This window comes from Syngnathoides biaculeatus, chromosome 18 (assembly GCF_019802595.1).
Source record: "Syngnathoides biaculeatus isolate LvHL_M chromosome 18, ASM1980259v1, whole genome shotgun sequence".
In the NCBI taxonomy this organism is placed as follows: Eukaryota; Metazoa; Chordata; class Actinopteri; order Syngnathiformes; family Syngnathidae; genus Syngnathoides; species Syngnathoides biaculeatus.
In genome coordinates, this window is record NC_084657.1 from 19,835,697 (window position 1) to 19,854,389 (window position 18,693).

The following is an 18,693-nucleotide window of genomic DNA, read 5'->3' on the forward strand; positions in this document are numbered from 1 at the left end:
CAATCCGGTGCAGCAGCGGTAGTTGGGACGTCGGGCGAAGAGAGCAGGTGAGCGGACAGGCAGGAGTCGGTACACAGGAGAACAATCAAAGCAGGCAGAAGTAACAAAGGAGTCAGGCTTACAAGGTTGGTCGGAGAACAGGCGAAGGTCGGTACACACAGGTTCAATCAGGGATACCGGAGCACACGAACGGGACATGAAGATCAAACGAACAGGCGCCGGCCAGTTGTCATCGCGTTCATATAAATCCACAGCATAATCAGGCTGCATGAGGCGCAGGTGTGCACCCTCCAATCAGCGCACCTGCACGGACACCCGCACAGCTCGTGCTGAAGCGGCAGGATCATGACAAGCTTAGCTTAATATCTGCTTGAGTAATGAATGTGATTATTTTTGTCACTGCCGGTTGTCAGTAGGTGTCCACTTGTCTCCCTTTTTTGATGTAATCCGAAGTTTATACAAGCTTCGGGTTTTTTTTTTTTTTTTTGGGGGGGGGGGCGTGCAGTAAAAGCCCTTGGGATCCTTCAAATTTGTTAGTACAGGAGATAATGGAACAACAACCAATGCCTTTCCTTTTAAGACTTTATACCTGGTAAGACGCACAACTTTAAAGGACTGCTGAATTTAAAAAAAGTTGTGTAGTATGCAAGATACAAAAGAGCACAGGGAGACCCAGAAGAAGAAAGATGATGCAGCCTCACCACTGCTTGACAGCAAACTGAATATTCCCTCTGTACCACTAGTTATTGATTTCATCTGACATTTTCAAAGTATACAGTGTTTAAAAGATGTGCTGATTTGTTTTATTGAGCGGTATCACAGCTGCAAGCGATAGAGTTTGTGCACGTGTTTTCACCATTTTCACCACACCATATTGCCGGTCAAACAGAGCTGCTCGACATTGTGGGAGACATTGAACCAGAGGAGAATTCCATTGCCGCTGATGGACGAAGTCAAGCAAGACCTGTCCCGCATGGAACGACTTGGAGTTATTTGGAGAATTGAGGACCCTACAGAATTCCAAATTGCCCGAGACCAGTTGTTGTGTTGGTTGTTCCAACAGACGAGACAGATATTCAAAGAGATCATTCTATGGAATACCAGCTGAAAAGACCAGAAAATATCAATGAATTTCAGCAATCAAACATGATGGTGCCCAAGCAAAGTACACACACACCTGTGTAGCGATCACTTCATTTCAGGTTGGAATTATTCTTCTCAATCTCAAAATACTAAAAAATGTGGTGTTTGTGTTGATGTCACCAGGGGGCGACGAGGACTGACGACAAGGAAGTAAGTTAGGGAGTTGGCGGGCGGAAAGAAAAATAGAGATCACGCACGTTGAAAGACACAAAGTACTCACGTCAATGTTATTTAATAACACCACATGGTGTCAGAAGTGGTGTAGTCAGCTTGGAGTGGACCTAACGGAGCTTCGTTTGGACGGCGGTTGAGAAAGGATGAGTTTAGGAGGAGAAAATATGACCGGTGGAGGTATCGATCCCCCCCGGGTGGAGAACGCGCCACAGCAGCCAAAAATTGCCGCCGGACCGATAGCTACCTTCAACATCCACCCACCGGAGCCCTTCGACTTTTCAAAGCCACAGGAATGGGAGAAATGCATCTGGAAATTTGAAAGATTTCGCCTGGCAAGTAACCTACAAGCGAGCTCCAAGGAGAACCAAATAAATACGTTGATTTATTGCATGGGAGACGAGGCAGATGACATTCTGCTTGGATTAAACCTGTCGGACCACCAAAGACACACATACCAAGGAGTGAGAGGAGGATTCCAGACGTTCTTTGTTGTGAAGAAAAACGTCATTTAGGAGTGCGCCAAGTTCAACAGGCGCCATAAAAGAGAGGGAGAAAGTGTAGATTCGTTCGTCATCGCACTTTATGCCTTGGCAGAGCATTCTAACTACGGGGTGTTGCACCAGGAACTGATCAGAGACAGAATTGACCCCTCCGTACAGGGCACTTAACCACGCCTCCTGAAGTGACGTCACGCCACGTGCGCCTACGTCAGACAATTAGCAAAAAGGGCGGCGCAGCAAGAAAAGAAAAGAGCGAAACTGTCCGATTTACCGGCTGATTTCTCACTCGCATTCTTAGCTAACAGTGAAATATCGTTGAAAAGCAGACCGCAGGGCTTCAAGTATTTCAGCGAGGGGTATTTCAATGGTATTTCCATGCATATCGATGGAGAAACCATTGATATTAGCGCAAGATCTTTCCAGAGTCAGAGGAAGACCGAGAAGCCACATAATATATTATAACCCAAAGACGAATTCTGTCAATGACAGAAGTTTCCTATTTTCGAGTTAGCTATCACACTTGTGTGCAGAATCTGTATGTGTATCAGTATACCCGTTTGTGAACCGCTGTATGAAGGAAAAGAAGAAGGCGAGGCTTGATTTACGAGTTGTTTCTCTCGTTTTCTTTGTGTAACGTCACGCGCTCCCCTCAATAATTATTCTTGAATTAGTGCCGAACCTACGTAAGTGCCGACCGAGTACGACAATCACTACTTTAGTGTCCTCAAACATCCTTCCTTCAGTCTTGGTGTCTCGGTGCACGTCGAAGGCTTTTAGGACTGCTAGTCCGGTTTAGCCTAGCTCACCGCCAAACAGAGACACGTTTGTGCAGTCAAGTGTGTCAATCATTCACACGTAGCTATGTTATGCAAGCGAAGAACTGCTAATTCATTTATATGAGACATGTATTGAAAATCAAATATAGGGCTTACCTTCGTGCAAACATCTGTTCGGGTTGATGGATTCAGTTTATCATGTGGTCTTCCACAAAGTTTTATCCATCAAAGACATTTTTCGTACTCGGTCTTCTGTTCCGGTTGATTTTAGATGGATTCAGTTGATGATGTGGTCTTCCACAAAGTTTGATCAATCAAAGACATTTTTCGTACTGGGTCTTCGGTTTTGGAAAGGGTGGGAATTGAACTCCACCAACTAGCCTTTCAGGATACCTGTCGTCACTATTATAAAGTCCGTGACTACACCTCTTAACCATATCTATTGTTAAAGAACCCAAATACGCGATAAAACGCTAACAAAAGCTATACTGGACCATACAACGTTGTCTGAGGGAACTGCGGGTCCAAAAAGGGACGTGGTTTATGCAGATCTCTGGCCTCTGATCGGTCAGCGACGCGGATGACGCAATTTCTACGGAGGGGACAATTGTGGTCGGCATGCAGTTGAATGCGGATCTAACTTTGGATAAAGCCATACAAATGGCACGGCAGAGTGAGGAGGTGAAGAAACAGCAGTCTTGTCTGCAGGGGGAAACCAGTTCCGAGGCAAGTGATACAAGATCTATTGACAGAGTGTTCAACAGCACGTCCCGGTCATTCAAACGCAAACCTCACTATGCAAACAGCCAAACAAACAAGCCACACAGTGCTCAGCAACAAAACAACGCAAGACGTGCACAGTCAGGTGGTAGCTCTCCTTCTCATCCCATTCATGACTGTCCTGCTAATGTGACGTGTCATGCATGTGGAAGGATGGGACATTACAGACGTGTGTCCAAGTCCAAATCTGTGCAGGAGGTTGAGGAGGAAGTCTACCTTGGCAGCGTCATGACAGATGGAGACCCTTGGATGGTCAAAATTGATATTAATTAACGCAGTGTCAAGTTCAAAATTGACACGGGCACCAATGTCACAGTCTTGCTGCACACTGTGTTCCAAAGAACATACAGTGACAACCCACGAAGCGAATTAACAGTCCAATTTCTTGTCGATGAAATTATCAACTTCGACATTAAATATGGGTTCTCTATGCCAAGTGTCTCTCATTTTTCCATGTACCTTCGTTTATTATCACCTTCTTAACATTTAACGGTATCAGATAAAAATCTGGGCGTCGTACTATTAGACATATTTATGTTTCATCGCAACGGACTTAGCACTGAACAATACTTTTTTTGACCGGCTATATGGCCAGTCACGTGATTTAGGTGATGTAGATGCATGAGCTCTATAGGTCCCATGATGTGTTGCGTTGGAGAGACAAAAAAAAAAAGCCCCCCCTCGCAACCTTTGTTCCCTGCTCAAAAATCATTCTCCCCTGGGCGTGGAAAGGAGGTCCCCCTCGGGTGTTTTTCCTGGAACCTTCCCAATGGACTGTACTCCCACCTATGCCTCTGGGAAGTCTGTAGGTCTCGAATACCTGGGTGCAATAAACCAATAAATTCGGATCTGATACCAGGACCCCTGGTAATAACCCCATGTGATCACTGTAAAAGCCCCAAATGGCCATAGAATTTGTTTCATGTATAACAACTCGGGGAGTCTGTCTATCTTTCTAAGATCAAATCTTAATTCTCATCACTCTGATTTTATCTAATGCAATCCTAAAATACATTACAAATCCTCCCCTTTAATGAAACACTGAAGCAGCTAGTGACACCTGGTTGGAAGTAACAACCCAGTATTACCGGCGTCACCACTGTTTTGTAAACTTTGCCATTCATCCTTGTGGAAACTCTTCTGTCGCATAGAACACCAGACAACTACTGCCAACTGTTCCACCCTGCTTGGACCTGTTTCTTCACTTCTTTGCCACACTCTCCATTGCTTTGTATTGTTGACCCCAAGTATTTGAAGTCATCCACGCTCACTATCTCTTCTCCCTTTAGCCTCACTCTTCCCCCGCCACTCCTCTTATTCATGCACATGCATTCTGTTTTACTTCGGCTAATCTTCATTCCTCTCCTTTCCAGTGCATGTCTCCATCTTTCTAATCGTTCCTCTCCATGCTCCCTGCTTTCACTGCAGATCACAATATCATCTGCGAACATCATAGTCCAAGGGGATTCCAGTCTAACCTCGTCTGTCAGCCTATCCATTACCACTGCAAACAGGAAGGGGCTCAGAGCTGATCCCTGGTGCAGTCCCACCTCCACCTTAAATTCTTCTGACACACCAATATATTTCTTACGCATGCAGTACCACAGTTCCTCTCTTGGTACTCTGTCATAGGCTTTCTCTGGCTCCTTCTGACCTTCTCTGTACTTTTCCATGAGCATCCTCAAGGAAAGTAATGCATCTGTGGTTTTCTTTCTAGGCATGAAACCATACTATTGCTCACAGATACTTCCGTCCTGAGTCGAGCCTCCACTACTCTTTCCCATAACTTCATTGTGTGGCTCATCATCTTTATTCCTCGATAGTTTCCACAGCTTTGAACCTTGCCTTTGTTCTTAAAAATGGGGGCCATTCTTCTGGCATCTTCTCTCCTGCAAGTATTCTATTGAATAAGTTGGTCAAAAACCCCACAGCCACCTCTCCAAATTGCTTCAATACATCCACTGGTATTTCATCAGGACCAACTGTCTTTCCATTTTTCATTCTGTTCAGTGCCTTTCTAACTCCCCGCCAGTAATCATTATCACTTCCTGGTCATTCACGCGTGCCTCTTCAACCCTACCTTCTCTCCCATTCTCTTTATTCATTAACTTCTCAAAGTACTCTTTCCATCTACTTAGCACACTACTGGCACCAGTCAAAATATCGCTATCCTTAATAACCCTTACCTGCTGCACATTCTTCCCATCTCTATCCCTCTGTCTGGCCAACCTGTAGAGATTCTTCTTTCGTATCCAACCTTGTGTACATGTCGTCATATGCCACTTGTTTAGCCTTCGCCACCTCTACCTTTGTCCTACATCGCATCTGAATGTATTCCTTCCGCCTCTCATCAGTCCTCTCCATGTCCCACTGCTTCTTCGCTAATCTCTTTCCTTGGATGACTTCCTGTATTTTGGGGTTCCACCACCAAGTCTCCTCCTTGCCTTTCCTACCAGAAGGCACCCCAAGTACTCTCCTGCCTGCCTCTCTGAGTACCTTGGCAGTAGTATTCCAGTCTTCTGGGAGGTCTTCCTGTCCATCTAATGCCTGTCTCACCTTTTTCCGAAAGGCCACACAACATTCTATCTATCTTGCTATCAAATAAACACAGCCAGCACATAAGGTACATAAATCACATACTACCTGTGTGAAAATATCATGGATATGATGATTCAAAGGATATGTGGATGTAAGGGATTAGGTAAGGTTGTTAGCACGCAAGGCTACCTTGGGCAGAGCAGCTTCAACGCTAATGATACAGCTCGTATTTTGGTACTAACATAAGACTTGTTGAACACGTTGGTCATGTTTAAGTCGTACACGTTATGAAGTTACACACGTTAGATGTTTCTTCAACAGCACGGTTTGATCGCAAACGCTACTTGTTGTTAGCCAGCTAAGCTCAAGTGGCCGGGCCTATAACCAAGTTTAAATAGGTTTAAGTAAGTAAGTAGTAATTACTCATGGTCCTCGTTGTATACGAAACATAGGTTTTGCAGGTCCTGTAAATACTCACTATTGATGTTTACCCCCTCAGCAAATCTTTGATTACATACGTTACTTGATGTTCCCGAGCTAGGCTAGGCTAGGCCGCGCAGCTTCAACGCGAACGAATACGGCTCCAATTTGGGTACCAAAGATTATACAGATGATTTTAGTCCATTGAAGTCGTCACCAGGGACGTCCCACGTTGAGTTCTCACAACATTCGGTCCAAATTCAGCAGGATTTAGTTATTGAACGGTTGTGCATGTTGGAGCCTCCTCGATTTGTTGTCACCAGTTCGGGAACCGGAAGCCTAGGGAACATTCACTTACAGAATATTCTGGGCACAAATGAGTGACAGACAATGGCTGTAGCAGATCAGAAGTGCAAAGATACAGAGGACTTGTAGCATTCTTATACTATCAGAAGGGTCCGCATCACAAAAGTATGAAAGGAAAATAAAGAGCATCACATGAGAATCTCATCATAAAGCAAAGAGCATCACAAAATATCGGCAATCATAATGACTAAACCAAATCTATCTGGTAATAATGGGCATATTCCTACGTCCTGGTCTCTAGTAAACATTTCAGCAAGATTCACTTAAGGTTATCTGATGAGTTGGCATGCTTCAAACATGAGTTATCCAAACAAAGAGCAGAAGACACACTTCAATCCCCCTTTCGGACTCGAAAGAGTCCGACACCTGAAACCGGGAGGGGCTGGTGCATTGGGCCTGAAGAGGGAGCAATTCATCTATTCTCAATGGCGGCAGTAATCAATCGCTGACACAGTGACCTTTTCCTCTTGAGTCGAGCTGGGGCGCAGTCGGCTTCTTCAGGACCTTGGGGTTAGGCTACCTGGTCCCAGGTTGATTCACCGGGATTATTGTGCCCGTGTACCGTGAAATCAACCCTTGTAGAATGATGTCATCAAAGGGTGCCAGCCGACACTGGAGACGCGGTTTTCCGGTTGTCGTCAGGTGGAGGGATTGCTGAGCCTGAGGCGGACCTGGCGGGTCGTGTAGACGAGATGTGGAACCACGTGTCCCCCTTTCTTTCAAGACGTACTGCTGTGGCTGTCCGCTCAGTAACTTGAAAGGGACCTGTCCACCTAGGTTCAGACCATTGTTGTTTAATCACTTTTAACCACACAGATTCACAAATGTTGATTTCGAGGGGACCGTCTGGTAGTCTTTCTGTCAAATGGGAGAAATTAATGGTTTGTTGCCTGAGCCCAGGTCGGCCTGGAACTTCACCCACAGCCAGTGGAGCTGTGGGTGCAGGAAACGGTCTGTTAGTTTGACACTCTAATGGAGTCCACCCTTTACAATAATCTGACATCCGAATGTTCATCAATGCCAATGGAAGAGCTTGCAACCAATTGAGTGTGGATGAAGCTAACGCCTTGGCTATCTTTTGCTTAATGTTCCTGTTCATGCGCTCAACCTGACCTTGCGATTGTGGATGATACACAGAACCAAAATGATGTTTCAAACCTAACGTTTTTTCTACAGCCTGGAGATGTTTGTTTTTGAAATGAGTTCCATTGTCTGATCTAATTTTCCTAGGGAACCCGTGTGTTGGAATGTCATGATTAACCAAATGTTTTACCACTACGCTCGCTGTTTCAGATTTGCAGGGATATGCTTCTGGCCATCCTGAAAAAGATTCTACTATAACTAGCAAATACCGGTAACCTGACACTGTTTTAATCATGTCAGTAAAATTCATTGAAATCACCTGACCAGGAGCGTCCACGTCCGGATCGTGGACTCCCTGTGGTGGTTTTGTTGTAGGCATACTGTTATACCTACTGCAAACGCTGCAGTCCTGCAGTTCACCTTTAACTATTTGTCTCATGAAAGGATGCCACCATGAGTGGAGTCGCCTCAATGTTTCATCCACACCTACATGGCATGGTCCATGGGCTTCAGAAATTAGATTTTTCAATTGTGTCTGAGATGGAATGCATTTACCTTCTTTTCACTATATGCCATCCTCATCTTTGACACCCCCTTTTGACTTCCACACACACTTTTCTTCTGGAATTGCCTTTTCCTGCCGCACCTTAACTGTTTCTACTGTCGCCTCCTGTTGATTTTCACATTGACTCACTTACATTTAATTGGAGTGTTGGTCGGTACCCTACAGCCTTTTTTGCTGCTTGATCTGCTGATTCGTTACCTGCTGAATCATTAGTTCGATAGTGACCTTTGCATTTTATTACCGCTACCGCTGTTGGGAGCAGTAAAGCATCTCGCAACTTGAGAATGTCGTCCTGATGTTTAATGGGTGTACCGGTTGCAGTTTGGAAATTGTTTCGCTGCCATTCTTTTAATGCAACATGAACTGTCATGTGTGCATACGCTTAATCTGTGTAAATGTTTACTGAGTGGTTTTCTGCTAACCTGAGAGCTGCTGTCAATGCCAAAATTTCTGCTCTTTGTGCTGACTGTGAACCTAAAATTCTTACAGCTTGGACTTCTTCAAAATCTGTTTCTGTGGGTTGGCTTACTGCAAATCCAGATTGTAGGCCATCGTTGCCCTTGAAGCAACATCCATCTGTGAAAAGAATGAAGTCCGGGTTCTCAAGCGGTGTCTCAGAGATCAGTCCGAAGTGAGTCTTCTTCCTTCGTTCTTCGTACACAACAATGTGGTTCTCCTTCGAGCAGACCTTCAGCCATGTTTACTCCTTCATGAATAAAGAGATTATGTGGTTGTGTTAAAATTGCCTCAATTTTCCTCTGTCTTCCTCCGGTCATGTAAAAGCTTGACTTGTGACGTACTGGACTATACTGTGTGATGTTCGCACCGTCAGTGGGTGATGGAATACAATGTGAGATGTTTTTTAAATCACTCTGGCTAGAGCAGATGCGAAAGCAGCACATATTGGATGTCTTTGCTCGTATTTTTCCAATGCAGTGGATGCATACAGACAGAATTGTCGACTTCCTCCTTCCCCCTTCTGATTAAGGGCAGCAGACAAACAGCTGACCTTTTCAGATGCGTCTAGATAAAACATGCGGTTGTAATCAGGAATCCCAAGAGCCACAGCAGCGGAAAGATGCTGTTTCAAGGAAATGAAGGAAGTATCTGCTTCCGTGGTCCAACAAAAAAATATTAGAAAGGTTCAGCATACCCTGGTCATTTACCATCTGTCGGAGCGGGTAAGTAAGTTCAGCAAAGTCTGGAACATGATGTCTGGAGTAGATGCAAAGACCAAGAAAGGCCAGCATGGTTTTGACATTCATTGGTTTTGGGTGATGAAGGATGTCGTCTTTGTGAGAGGGAGACATTCCTGTGGCGTGAGATCAGTCACCCGAGAAAGAAAACCTGTGGTCGGGCAATCTGAAGTTTGAACTTGGAACACTTCAGGCCAACAGAGACCAAATGAGAGAGCAAAGACCTGGTGGCTTCAAGACTGGAGAAGTTTCAGATGGAGCTGCCAGCAAGAGGTCATCCACATACTGCACCAGGAGAACTCCATTAGGCAATTCAAGCGGAGACAGCAACTGACAAAGACAATTGTTGAAGAGTCCGGGGGAAAGGACAAAACCTTGAGGCAGGTAGGAGTAACTAACACCATTCCAAGTGAATGCAAAAAATTGCCTCATTGAGGGATGGAGAGGAATGCAAAAGAAAGCATTAGCCAAGTCACTAGAAGTGAAATGAGTGTGGGCTGATGTAATTTGGGACAGTGTCGAGTGAGGGTTCGGGACTGGCAAAGTGGGAGTTAAAACAACCGCATTAATTGCTCGCAGGTCATGGACCATGCGAAACTGTCCAGTGTTTTTCTTTTCAACGGGTAAAATTGGTGTGTTATAATCAGATTCAGGAATTTCACATAACGCCCCTGCTTTGAGCAGGCCGTTAATTGTGGCTAAAATGCCAACCATCCCAGCCTCTTTTACAGAGTACTGGGGAACATATATTCGTCCTGGTTTCATCAGAAACGCAAAAGGTGAGACATTGCAGAGACCAACATCATTGGGATTCGTAGACCACAGCGACGCAGGAAGGGAATCAAGAAGTTGACCAGCAAAGTCACTGTCGGTTGTTTCACGTCCATGGTGCCTATCCAGAAGCTGGTGCTCCAAAACAGAAGTTGGGAAAAATGTGTTAGACTGAATCCAATAAGCATCAAGGTATGAGGAATAGAGCAATTGAGAGTGAAATGAATTTAGCCAATCTGTGGCCCGTGTGCATGTCAGGACAAACGGACCAAGATCCTTCGCTGTGTGCTGAGACGAAACCATCAAGGAGACATGTGCGTGACGAGGCGTAGAAGGATCCGGAGGATCCGCCATCTTATACCATTCTATTTGTTCAGGAGTCAAAAACACCGAAAAAGCAACACCTGGTTTGCCCACAAACAAATCACCCATGTTCAATTCCCATATGTTGTTGTCAATGTCCTGAAATGCCTCGCTATAGAGCTCTTCTCCTGATCTGTCATAGTACAGAGTGCAATACAAACAATCAGTTACCATATCATAAAATCTGAGATTACGGACCCAAGGTGACGAGAGAGTCCAAAAGTGCTCAGCCTCGAGCTACCCACTGGAGTCAATATCCACTCTTGCCCAATAGATGTCGGCAGTGGCACATGACACAGGGCGTTGTTCAACAAGCGGAAACTTGGAGGTGGACCGGAGGCAGAGGCGGCAGAGCAGCAGTACGTGTTACTATCCGGAAATTCCAGGATAAGTCCATCAGGGCTGGATTTGATGAGAGGGCACGTGGCGATGAGATCTCTGCCCAAAAGATTGACTGGACAATTAGGTGCAAACACAAAAGAATGCAAAAAAGTCCGTGAAAAACATAGAACAGTCACTGGAGTGGTCAATTGTAGGGCAGTTTCTTCACCCTTGAATCCAACAAGTGAGGTGGTTTTCCTGGTAAGAGAGGTATCAGGTGGCAGGGCTGTGATAGTAGAATGCCGAGCTCCTGTGTCGACCATAGATAAAGTTAATCCTCCTACCGTCAGGATCATCAAAGGCTCCTGCAGGCCTAAACATGTGAAGTTGATCTCTAATATTTTGTGGAACCTCTTGGTGTCTATTTAATTCCGCCTTGTACATTCCTAGCCGATTCAAACGTGTAAATGGGTCAGCTCTCAAATCTACAACTTTGTCCAATTTTCCTTCTCATGATTTAATGGCGGCGGTCACTCCAGCAGCCAGAGTTACTCCAACCGTATACATGTTTGATGTTTGTTGTGAGTGAGTGAGAGACGTTTGATCATCTACATCTACTTCAAGTCGACCGGCAGTTACATTCAACACTGGAGCCTGAAAGTTCCTGGCTTCATGGTAAGGTGGTACACATGGGTCATTTGGAGACAACGCCAAAAGATGTTTCTCCTCCAAGTAAGGAGGCGGCACGGAGGGCACTTTGGGTGTTGAAGGTACCAGACCAACACTCTCTTCCTTGACAGCCAAACGGGACAACTTTAACGCACATCCCATTGCCATCATCCTTGCTCTCGCTTTCATTTCCACAACTTTCTCAGCATTCTCTCTCACCTTTCTACCTTTTGGAGACAACCTGTTAGTTTTTTCCACTTCCAGTTTGAGAGCTGCCGCTCTTTTAGCACAAGCTTTTTCCGTTTCCCTCATTAATGTCACCAAACACGCAGTTGAAGTCATTGGAGGAAACCATCCATTCTCGCAACATTTCCCTCATCCATTCTTTCAATTGTTCTTTCTCATTCTCTCGTTCTTTTTCAGGCATGCTTTGATGCCTTGATGCCACAATATGCCACGTATGCCATTAGAACTATATACAAAAGAAAACAAATACTTATTAAATTCATATTACACAAATAAATGACAAAACACATTACATACATTCCTCACGTGTTCACGATTTACAACCTTTTTGTGTCGGCACAACCTCCGATCACAGGGCACTTCTAAACCCTTTTTAGAGTGGCACACCCACACACTCTATGGCTTTTCAACCATTTAGGTGGGACGCGACGGTGTCCCACCAGGGCCTCTAACCCAGGACTATACCACCCACAGTTTCCCCACTGTTCAACCAGCCAGAAATTAATTTCACACTGACACAAATTCAAACGTGACACGGACCTCAACACCAGTTAACAAACAGAAGATCACTTTTGGAGGATAAATGTCCTCTCACCTTGTCAATTGTTGGCCGGCCGATGTTCTGTCTGTCAATCAACACCTCAGTCCGGAATCACGTCGGGGTCACCAATTGTTGGAGGATGCTTTTTTCCTCCCCGCGCGTTCGTTTAGTTTCGGGTAGTGAGAATGTTGGTTATCCAAATACAGGCTGGAGATGATGAACAGTTTCTTCGAAGCTTTTACTTACAGAATATTCTGAGCACAAATGAATGACAGACAATGGCTGTAGCAGATCGGAAGTGCAAAGATACAGACGACTTGCAGCATTCTTATACTATCAGAAGGGTCCGCATCACAAAAGTATGAAAGGAAAATAAAGAGCATCACATAGGAATCGCATCAAAAAGCAAAGAGCATCACAAAATATCGGGAATCATAATGACTAAACCAAATCTATCTAGTAATAACGGGCACATTCCTACGTCCTGGTCTCTAGTAAACATTTCAGCAAGATTCACTTAAGGTTAGCTGATGAGTTGGCATGCTTCAAACATGAGTTATACAGTGATGACTAAATATGAGCAGAAGACACACTTCAGTTGGAACCCAGTCCGGATGAGTGGAATCATACAGCTGTGCTGGCTTGCCTGAAACATTAATAATAAACAAATTGTTAATATATTTAGTTTTTGCTTGGCCAACTTACTTAATCATACAGAACACATCATATTCAAATTTCAATAAGTTGTTGAAAGGATGCTGATGTTAAAACGAGTCCCCAGTCCTAAAATATTTCATAATTTAATTCATGTAACTTAGTACAGTATCAAACAATCACCATATTATTTATAGCACCGCAGAAAAACATTTCAGAACAGATGTCCGGAAGTTGAATCCCAATTACCACGTAAAAGGGGTCTGTGTGCTGTCTTATTTTTATTGTACATCATTGTTCCAATCTGTCGGCGTCAATAACGTCAATAAAAACTGTATTGCGCACAGGCCCCTTTCACGTAGTAAAACCCCGGTCAGGGCAAAACATTGCTTTGGGTACTATTTCACATGAAAGTTTATGTCCTTTGGTATCCTTAGAATTGTACATTGTGAAACATAACAGTGAATTTAATTCGAATAGGTTAGATTTAGCTTTTTTGTTGCGGTCTTGGCTGTCAAAACCATACGAGCGGTCGCAAAAAAGTAACTTTTCACCGGTAATTGTGTTTCAGCTTAACCTTCATAATTAAGTATTAGATATTTATTGCATGATTTTCCATAACAATGTGTGTATGTTTACCATACCTTTTGTCCTGACCAGAAGTCAGAGCCTGTTGACTATGGCGGAACCAATGATGGATGCAGTTTTTATTCTACGTCATTGGTCACTGTCTTCTGCTTCATTTTCCCGCTGCTTGTAGCTGTCACACACTGCAGGAAACTCCTTTTTAACGTGTTCCTTTGCTAATACGTCTCACTCACATTAGCGGAGACGTCTATTTCTATCTCTCTTTCTTGGCTCCCCTGTGGCTGTCACAGACCTCTCGTGCGGGGCTGGGCGAGACGTCACCGCTGCCGGGACAGGAACTTGAGGCGGCCGACGAGCCTTTGCCACCGCGGGGACAGGAAATTGAGGCGGCCAACAAGCCTTTGCTACCGCCGGGACAGGAACTCGAGGCGGCCAACGAGCCTTCTCTGCCAGGACAGGAACTTGAGGGGGTGTTTGTGCTTGTGGGAGGTTGCGCACCACCTGCCATCAGGCACAGCCCTGCAAGAAAGTAAAAAGCATATTTGGTTGACAGGCCTGCAGTTAGCCTCTGGACGGTGGTCTGCTCCATCTTCCCGAGAGGGGTGTGTTGCCACGGAAAACCCTCTCTCCAACTGTGGTCTTTCGTCGGTACACTGGTGTGTACGTCGTGGAGATCCTACCTCGAGGGACTGGCGTCACTAGGCCCGTCCGCAGGGGATCGGAGGAGCTTGCACTAAGACTGGTGGATCCAGCCATCAAGTCCCTGGACCTTTACAGTCGTAGGTGTCACTGCTATCACCTGGTGGGGGCCGTCCCAGCGTTCACTGTCCCAACGAGGTCGTCTCAGCATTTTAAGGTAGACTTGGTCTCCCACGCGGACGTGGTCTGTCTGTGGAGCAGAACACACTGGCAAGTCATTGTGTTTATGCATCTCTTTGCGGTCAAACATGTTTTTCCTGCGAACTGGGATCGATGTGCCCGTTGCTGGTGATTCTGACGAGTCCAGGTCTGGAAGTCTATAAGGGCGGCCATGTAGAATTTCAAAGGGGGATAACGTTTTTCCTTCGCCTGGCACTGTCCTCATTGCTGTTGCAACGATTGAAACACAGTGAAGCCATTGTCATTTTGTTTCCCTCATTGTCTTTATGAGTCTAGCTTTGACAGTTCCGTTTGTTCGTTCAATGAGCCCAGCAGATTTCGGATGTGACACGCAATGACGCTTTAAGTCGATTTTCAGCAGCTGTCCAACTTTTGTCACAGCGTCATTCACAAAATGTGTGCCATTGTCACTTCAAATCACACTTGGAATGCCAAACGTTGGAATAATACGATTACACAGTGCTTTTACAACTGTCTTTGCATCAGCATGCGCTGTTGGAAACCCATTTGGAGAACACATCAATTATCACCAAACAATATTGCATCCCTAATGCTTTGTTTAACTCAATGTAATCCATATGGATTGTGTGTAATGGTTCTGGAGGCAGAGGAAATGTTACTCTTTGTGGTCTTAAATACCCTTGTGCCTTATTTTTTTAAACAGATAACACATTGTTTGCAAAAATGTTTTGAAAAGTGTGTAAACCCATGTGTGTGATAATACTGTTGTGTCAATGCCACCATCCCCCCTGTGGACAAAGTCCGTGACTACACCTCTTAACCATATTTTTTGTTAAATAACCCAAATACGCGATAAAACGCTAACTAAACCTATACTGGACCATTCAATGTTGTCAGAGAAAATGGCGGGAGCAAAAACGGGCTTTGGTCTATGCAGATCTCTGGCCTCTGATTGGTCAGTGACGCGGATTGCGCAATATCCACGGAGGGGTCAATTGTGATTGGGTCATTTCCTACTAAGTGAGCTTCACATTTACAAATGGCTACTTTGTCCGGCAGTTGTACTGCGTCCAGTAACTGCTGGAGAAGTGCCTTGTGAGCAACCCCTTTACCCGCTGTGATAATAAAGCCTCGATTTGACCATTGTCGACAAAACACATGAACTGAGCCCCAGCCATACTGGCTGTCAGTCCAGATTGTAACATGTTTCTTGGAAAACATCTGACAAGCTTGGATCAGTGCAGACAATTCTGCTGCCTGTGCTGAACACACAGAGTTAAGTCTTGCCTGAAACAAGACCTTAGTTTGTGACGTTATTGCAAATCCCACCCTGTTGCGGCCGTCTTCCCCTTTGCTTGCTGATCCGTCAACAAATACAACCTCTCCAGTCGGGAGTGGAGTGTCCATTAGGTCAGGTCGTGGTTTGGTGGAAATTTGGGCGTGCTTCCACAGTTGTGTGGAGTGCCCTCTGATGGTGTGGGCAAAAGTGTTGCTGAGGTCAGTGCTCCACATCTCCGTAGAAATTGCGTCATCCGCGTCGCTGACCAATCAGAGGCCAGAGATCTGCATAAACCACGCCCCTTTTGGACCCGCAGTTCCCTCAGACAACGTTGCATAGTCCAGTATAGCTTTTGTTAGCGTTTTATCGCGTATTTGGGTTCTTTAACAATAGATATGGTTAAGAGGTGTAGTGACAGACTTTGTAATAGTGACGACAGGTATCCTGAAAGGATAGTTGGTGGAGTTCAATTCGTACCCTTTCCAAAACCGAAGACCCAGAACTAAAAATGTCTTTGATGGATCAAACTTTGTGGAAGACCGCATCATCAACTGAATCCATCTCAAATCAACCGGAACAGAAGACCGAGTACGAAAAATGTCTTTGATGGATAAAACTTTGTGGAAGACCGCATTATCAACTGAATACATAAACTGGAACAGATATGTTTGCACGAAGGTAAACCCTATATTTGATTTTCAATACATGTCTCATATAAATGAATTAGCAGTTCTTCGCTTGCATAACATAGCTACGTGTGAATGATTGACACACTTGATCTGTGTTGAGCGATATTTTGCGATGATCTGACTGCACAAACGTGTCCCTTTGTTCGCAGCTAATGAGCTAAGCTAAACCGGACTAGCCGTCCTAAACGCCTTTGTCGTGCACCGAGACACCAAGACTGAAGGAAGGATGTTTGAGGACACTAAAGAAGTGATTGTCGTACTCGGTCGGGACTTACGTAGGTTCGGCACTAATTCAAGAATAATTATTGAGGGGAGCGCGTGACGTTACACAAAGAAAACGAGAGAAACAACTCATAAATCAAGCCTCGCCTTCTTCTTTTCCTCCATACGGCGGTTCACAAACGGCTATAGAGATACACATACAGATTCTGCACACAAGTGTGATAGCTAACTCGAAAATAGGAAACTGTCAATGACGAATTCGTCTTTGGGTTATAATATATTATATTATGTGGCTTCTCGGTCTTCCTCTGACTCTGGAAAGATCTCACGCTAATATCAATGGTTTCTCTGTCGATATGCATGTAAATACCATTGAAATACCCCTTGCTGAAATACTTAAAGCCCTGCGGTCTACTTTTCAACGATATTTCACTGTTAGCTAAGAATACGAGTGAGAAATCAGCCGGTAAATCGGACAGTTTCGCTCTATTCTTTTCTTGATGTGCCGCCATTTTTGCTAATTGTTTGTCTGACATAGGCGCACGTGGCGTGACGTCACTTCAGGAGGCGTGGTTAAGTGCCCTGTACGGAGGGGTCAATTCTCAGAAGCACACTTGTGTGTCTTAGACCGATACTTATGAGAGAATCTTCGACCACAAGTTGAGCAGGAAAAAGGTTTCTCGCCAGTGTGCGTTCTTGTGTGTATTTTTAAGATTCCCTTCTGAGTGAATCGATGGCCACAAAACGAGCAGGAAAAAGGTTTCTCGCCAGTGTGCAATCTTGTGTGTATTTTTAAGCTTCCTTCTGAGTGAATCGCTGACCGCAAACTGAGCAGGAAAATGGTTTCTCGCCAGTGTGTGTTCTCATGTTTTTTTTTTAAACTATTCTTGTCAAATGTTTTCCCACACTGAGAACATTTCCATTGTTTGTTGTCAGTCTGAAATGTCATAACTTCAGACTGTCTATTACCACCAGTGTGAGTAGAGTGCGACATCATTTCATCACGATCTGACAGTGGAGCTCAGAGTCCGTCTGCTTGTGATCCTGCATAGTGGTCTTCATCACTTTCTGTTGTCATGCATTGACTTGAACTACTGCTTGGAGGCTCCACTCCTCGGCTCTCCTCATTTTGACCTTCATCTTCTCACTTCAAAGGAAGACCAGCCCATGGAAACTTGGTGATATCCGCCTCTTCCAGTCTGATGGTGGGGATGCATTTCTTTCTCCTCTTTTTTAATCAAAACGGGTTCCTCTTCCTCTTTGATATGGTGGACCTCTATGTCCTCGACTTCCTCTTTAATCGGCTGCCAGTCAGTATCGAGACCTTCAGTCACATCTGCAAGACAAGAAAAAAAACAGTTTCTCATGTTGGGACATTGTGTATTATGTAGGGATCTAATATGCGTACTCTCAGATGCACAAAAATTAGTAATGGTACATAAAGTATGATCAATCTACATCGTCAGACATGGTCAAACATTTAATATACTCAGAGAGAATAAGAGCAATGGATACAAATATTGGACAAAACGGTATTAAATAAATGGCGGACCAGTGTGAACCTGGTTCGAGCATTGGCCCCACAGTTCTGAGGACCGCGGTTCGAATCCTGGCCCCTCCTGTGTGGAGTTTGCATGTTCTTCCCATGCCTGCGTGGGTTTTCTCCAGGCACTCCGGTTTCCTCCCCCATCCCAAAAAACATGCACTAATTGGAGACTCTAAATTGCCCCTAGGTGTGATCGTGAGTGCGGCTGTTGTCTGTCTATGTGCCCTGCAATTGGCTGGCAACCAGTTTGGGTTGTACCCTGCCTCCTGTAAGAAGACAGCTGGGATTGGCTCCGGCACTCCCTCGACCCACGTGAGGATAAGCGTTCAGAAAATGGATGGGGGGAGGGTAACACCCGTTATAAAACTGCAATACAGCAGGACTTTTAAGCAAGAATTGTGATTACTGCATCTATATTCCAAG

General features: G+C 44.8%; 1 protein-coding gene across 2 annotated transcripts in view; it reads right to left on the bottom strand.

Moving 5' to 3' along the window:
• Positions 1 to 6,630: 6,630 nt before the first annotated feature.
• LOC133492148 (zinc finger protein OZF-like) overlaps positions 6,631 to 18,693 on the bottom strand; it is a 29,998-nt gene continuing 17,935 nt past the window's right edge. The window contains exons 3-7 of one of the 2 annotated variants that reach the window (XM_061804148.1): positions 17,697 to 18,060; positions 13,987 to 14,780; positions 13,751 to 13,876; positions 12,507 to 13,098; positions 6,631 to 7,470 (exon numbers count right to left, since the gene is read on the bottom strand). In XM_061804148.1, the coding sequence (XP_061660132.1) occupies positions 17,861 to 18,060 (200 nt within the window). In that variant the 3' untranslated portion in view covers positions 6,631 to 7,470; positions 12,507 to 13,098; positions 13,751 to 13,876; positions 13,987 to 14,780; positions 17,697 to 17,860. Of the gene's footprint in view, positions 7,471 to 12,381; positions 13,099 to 13,750; positions 14,781 to 17,696; positions 18,061 to 18,693 lie in introns of those variants that run through there. The other variant, XM_061804149.1, reaches the window with a different exon arrangement.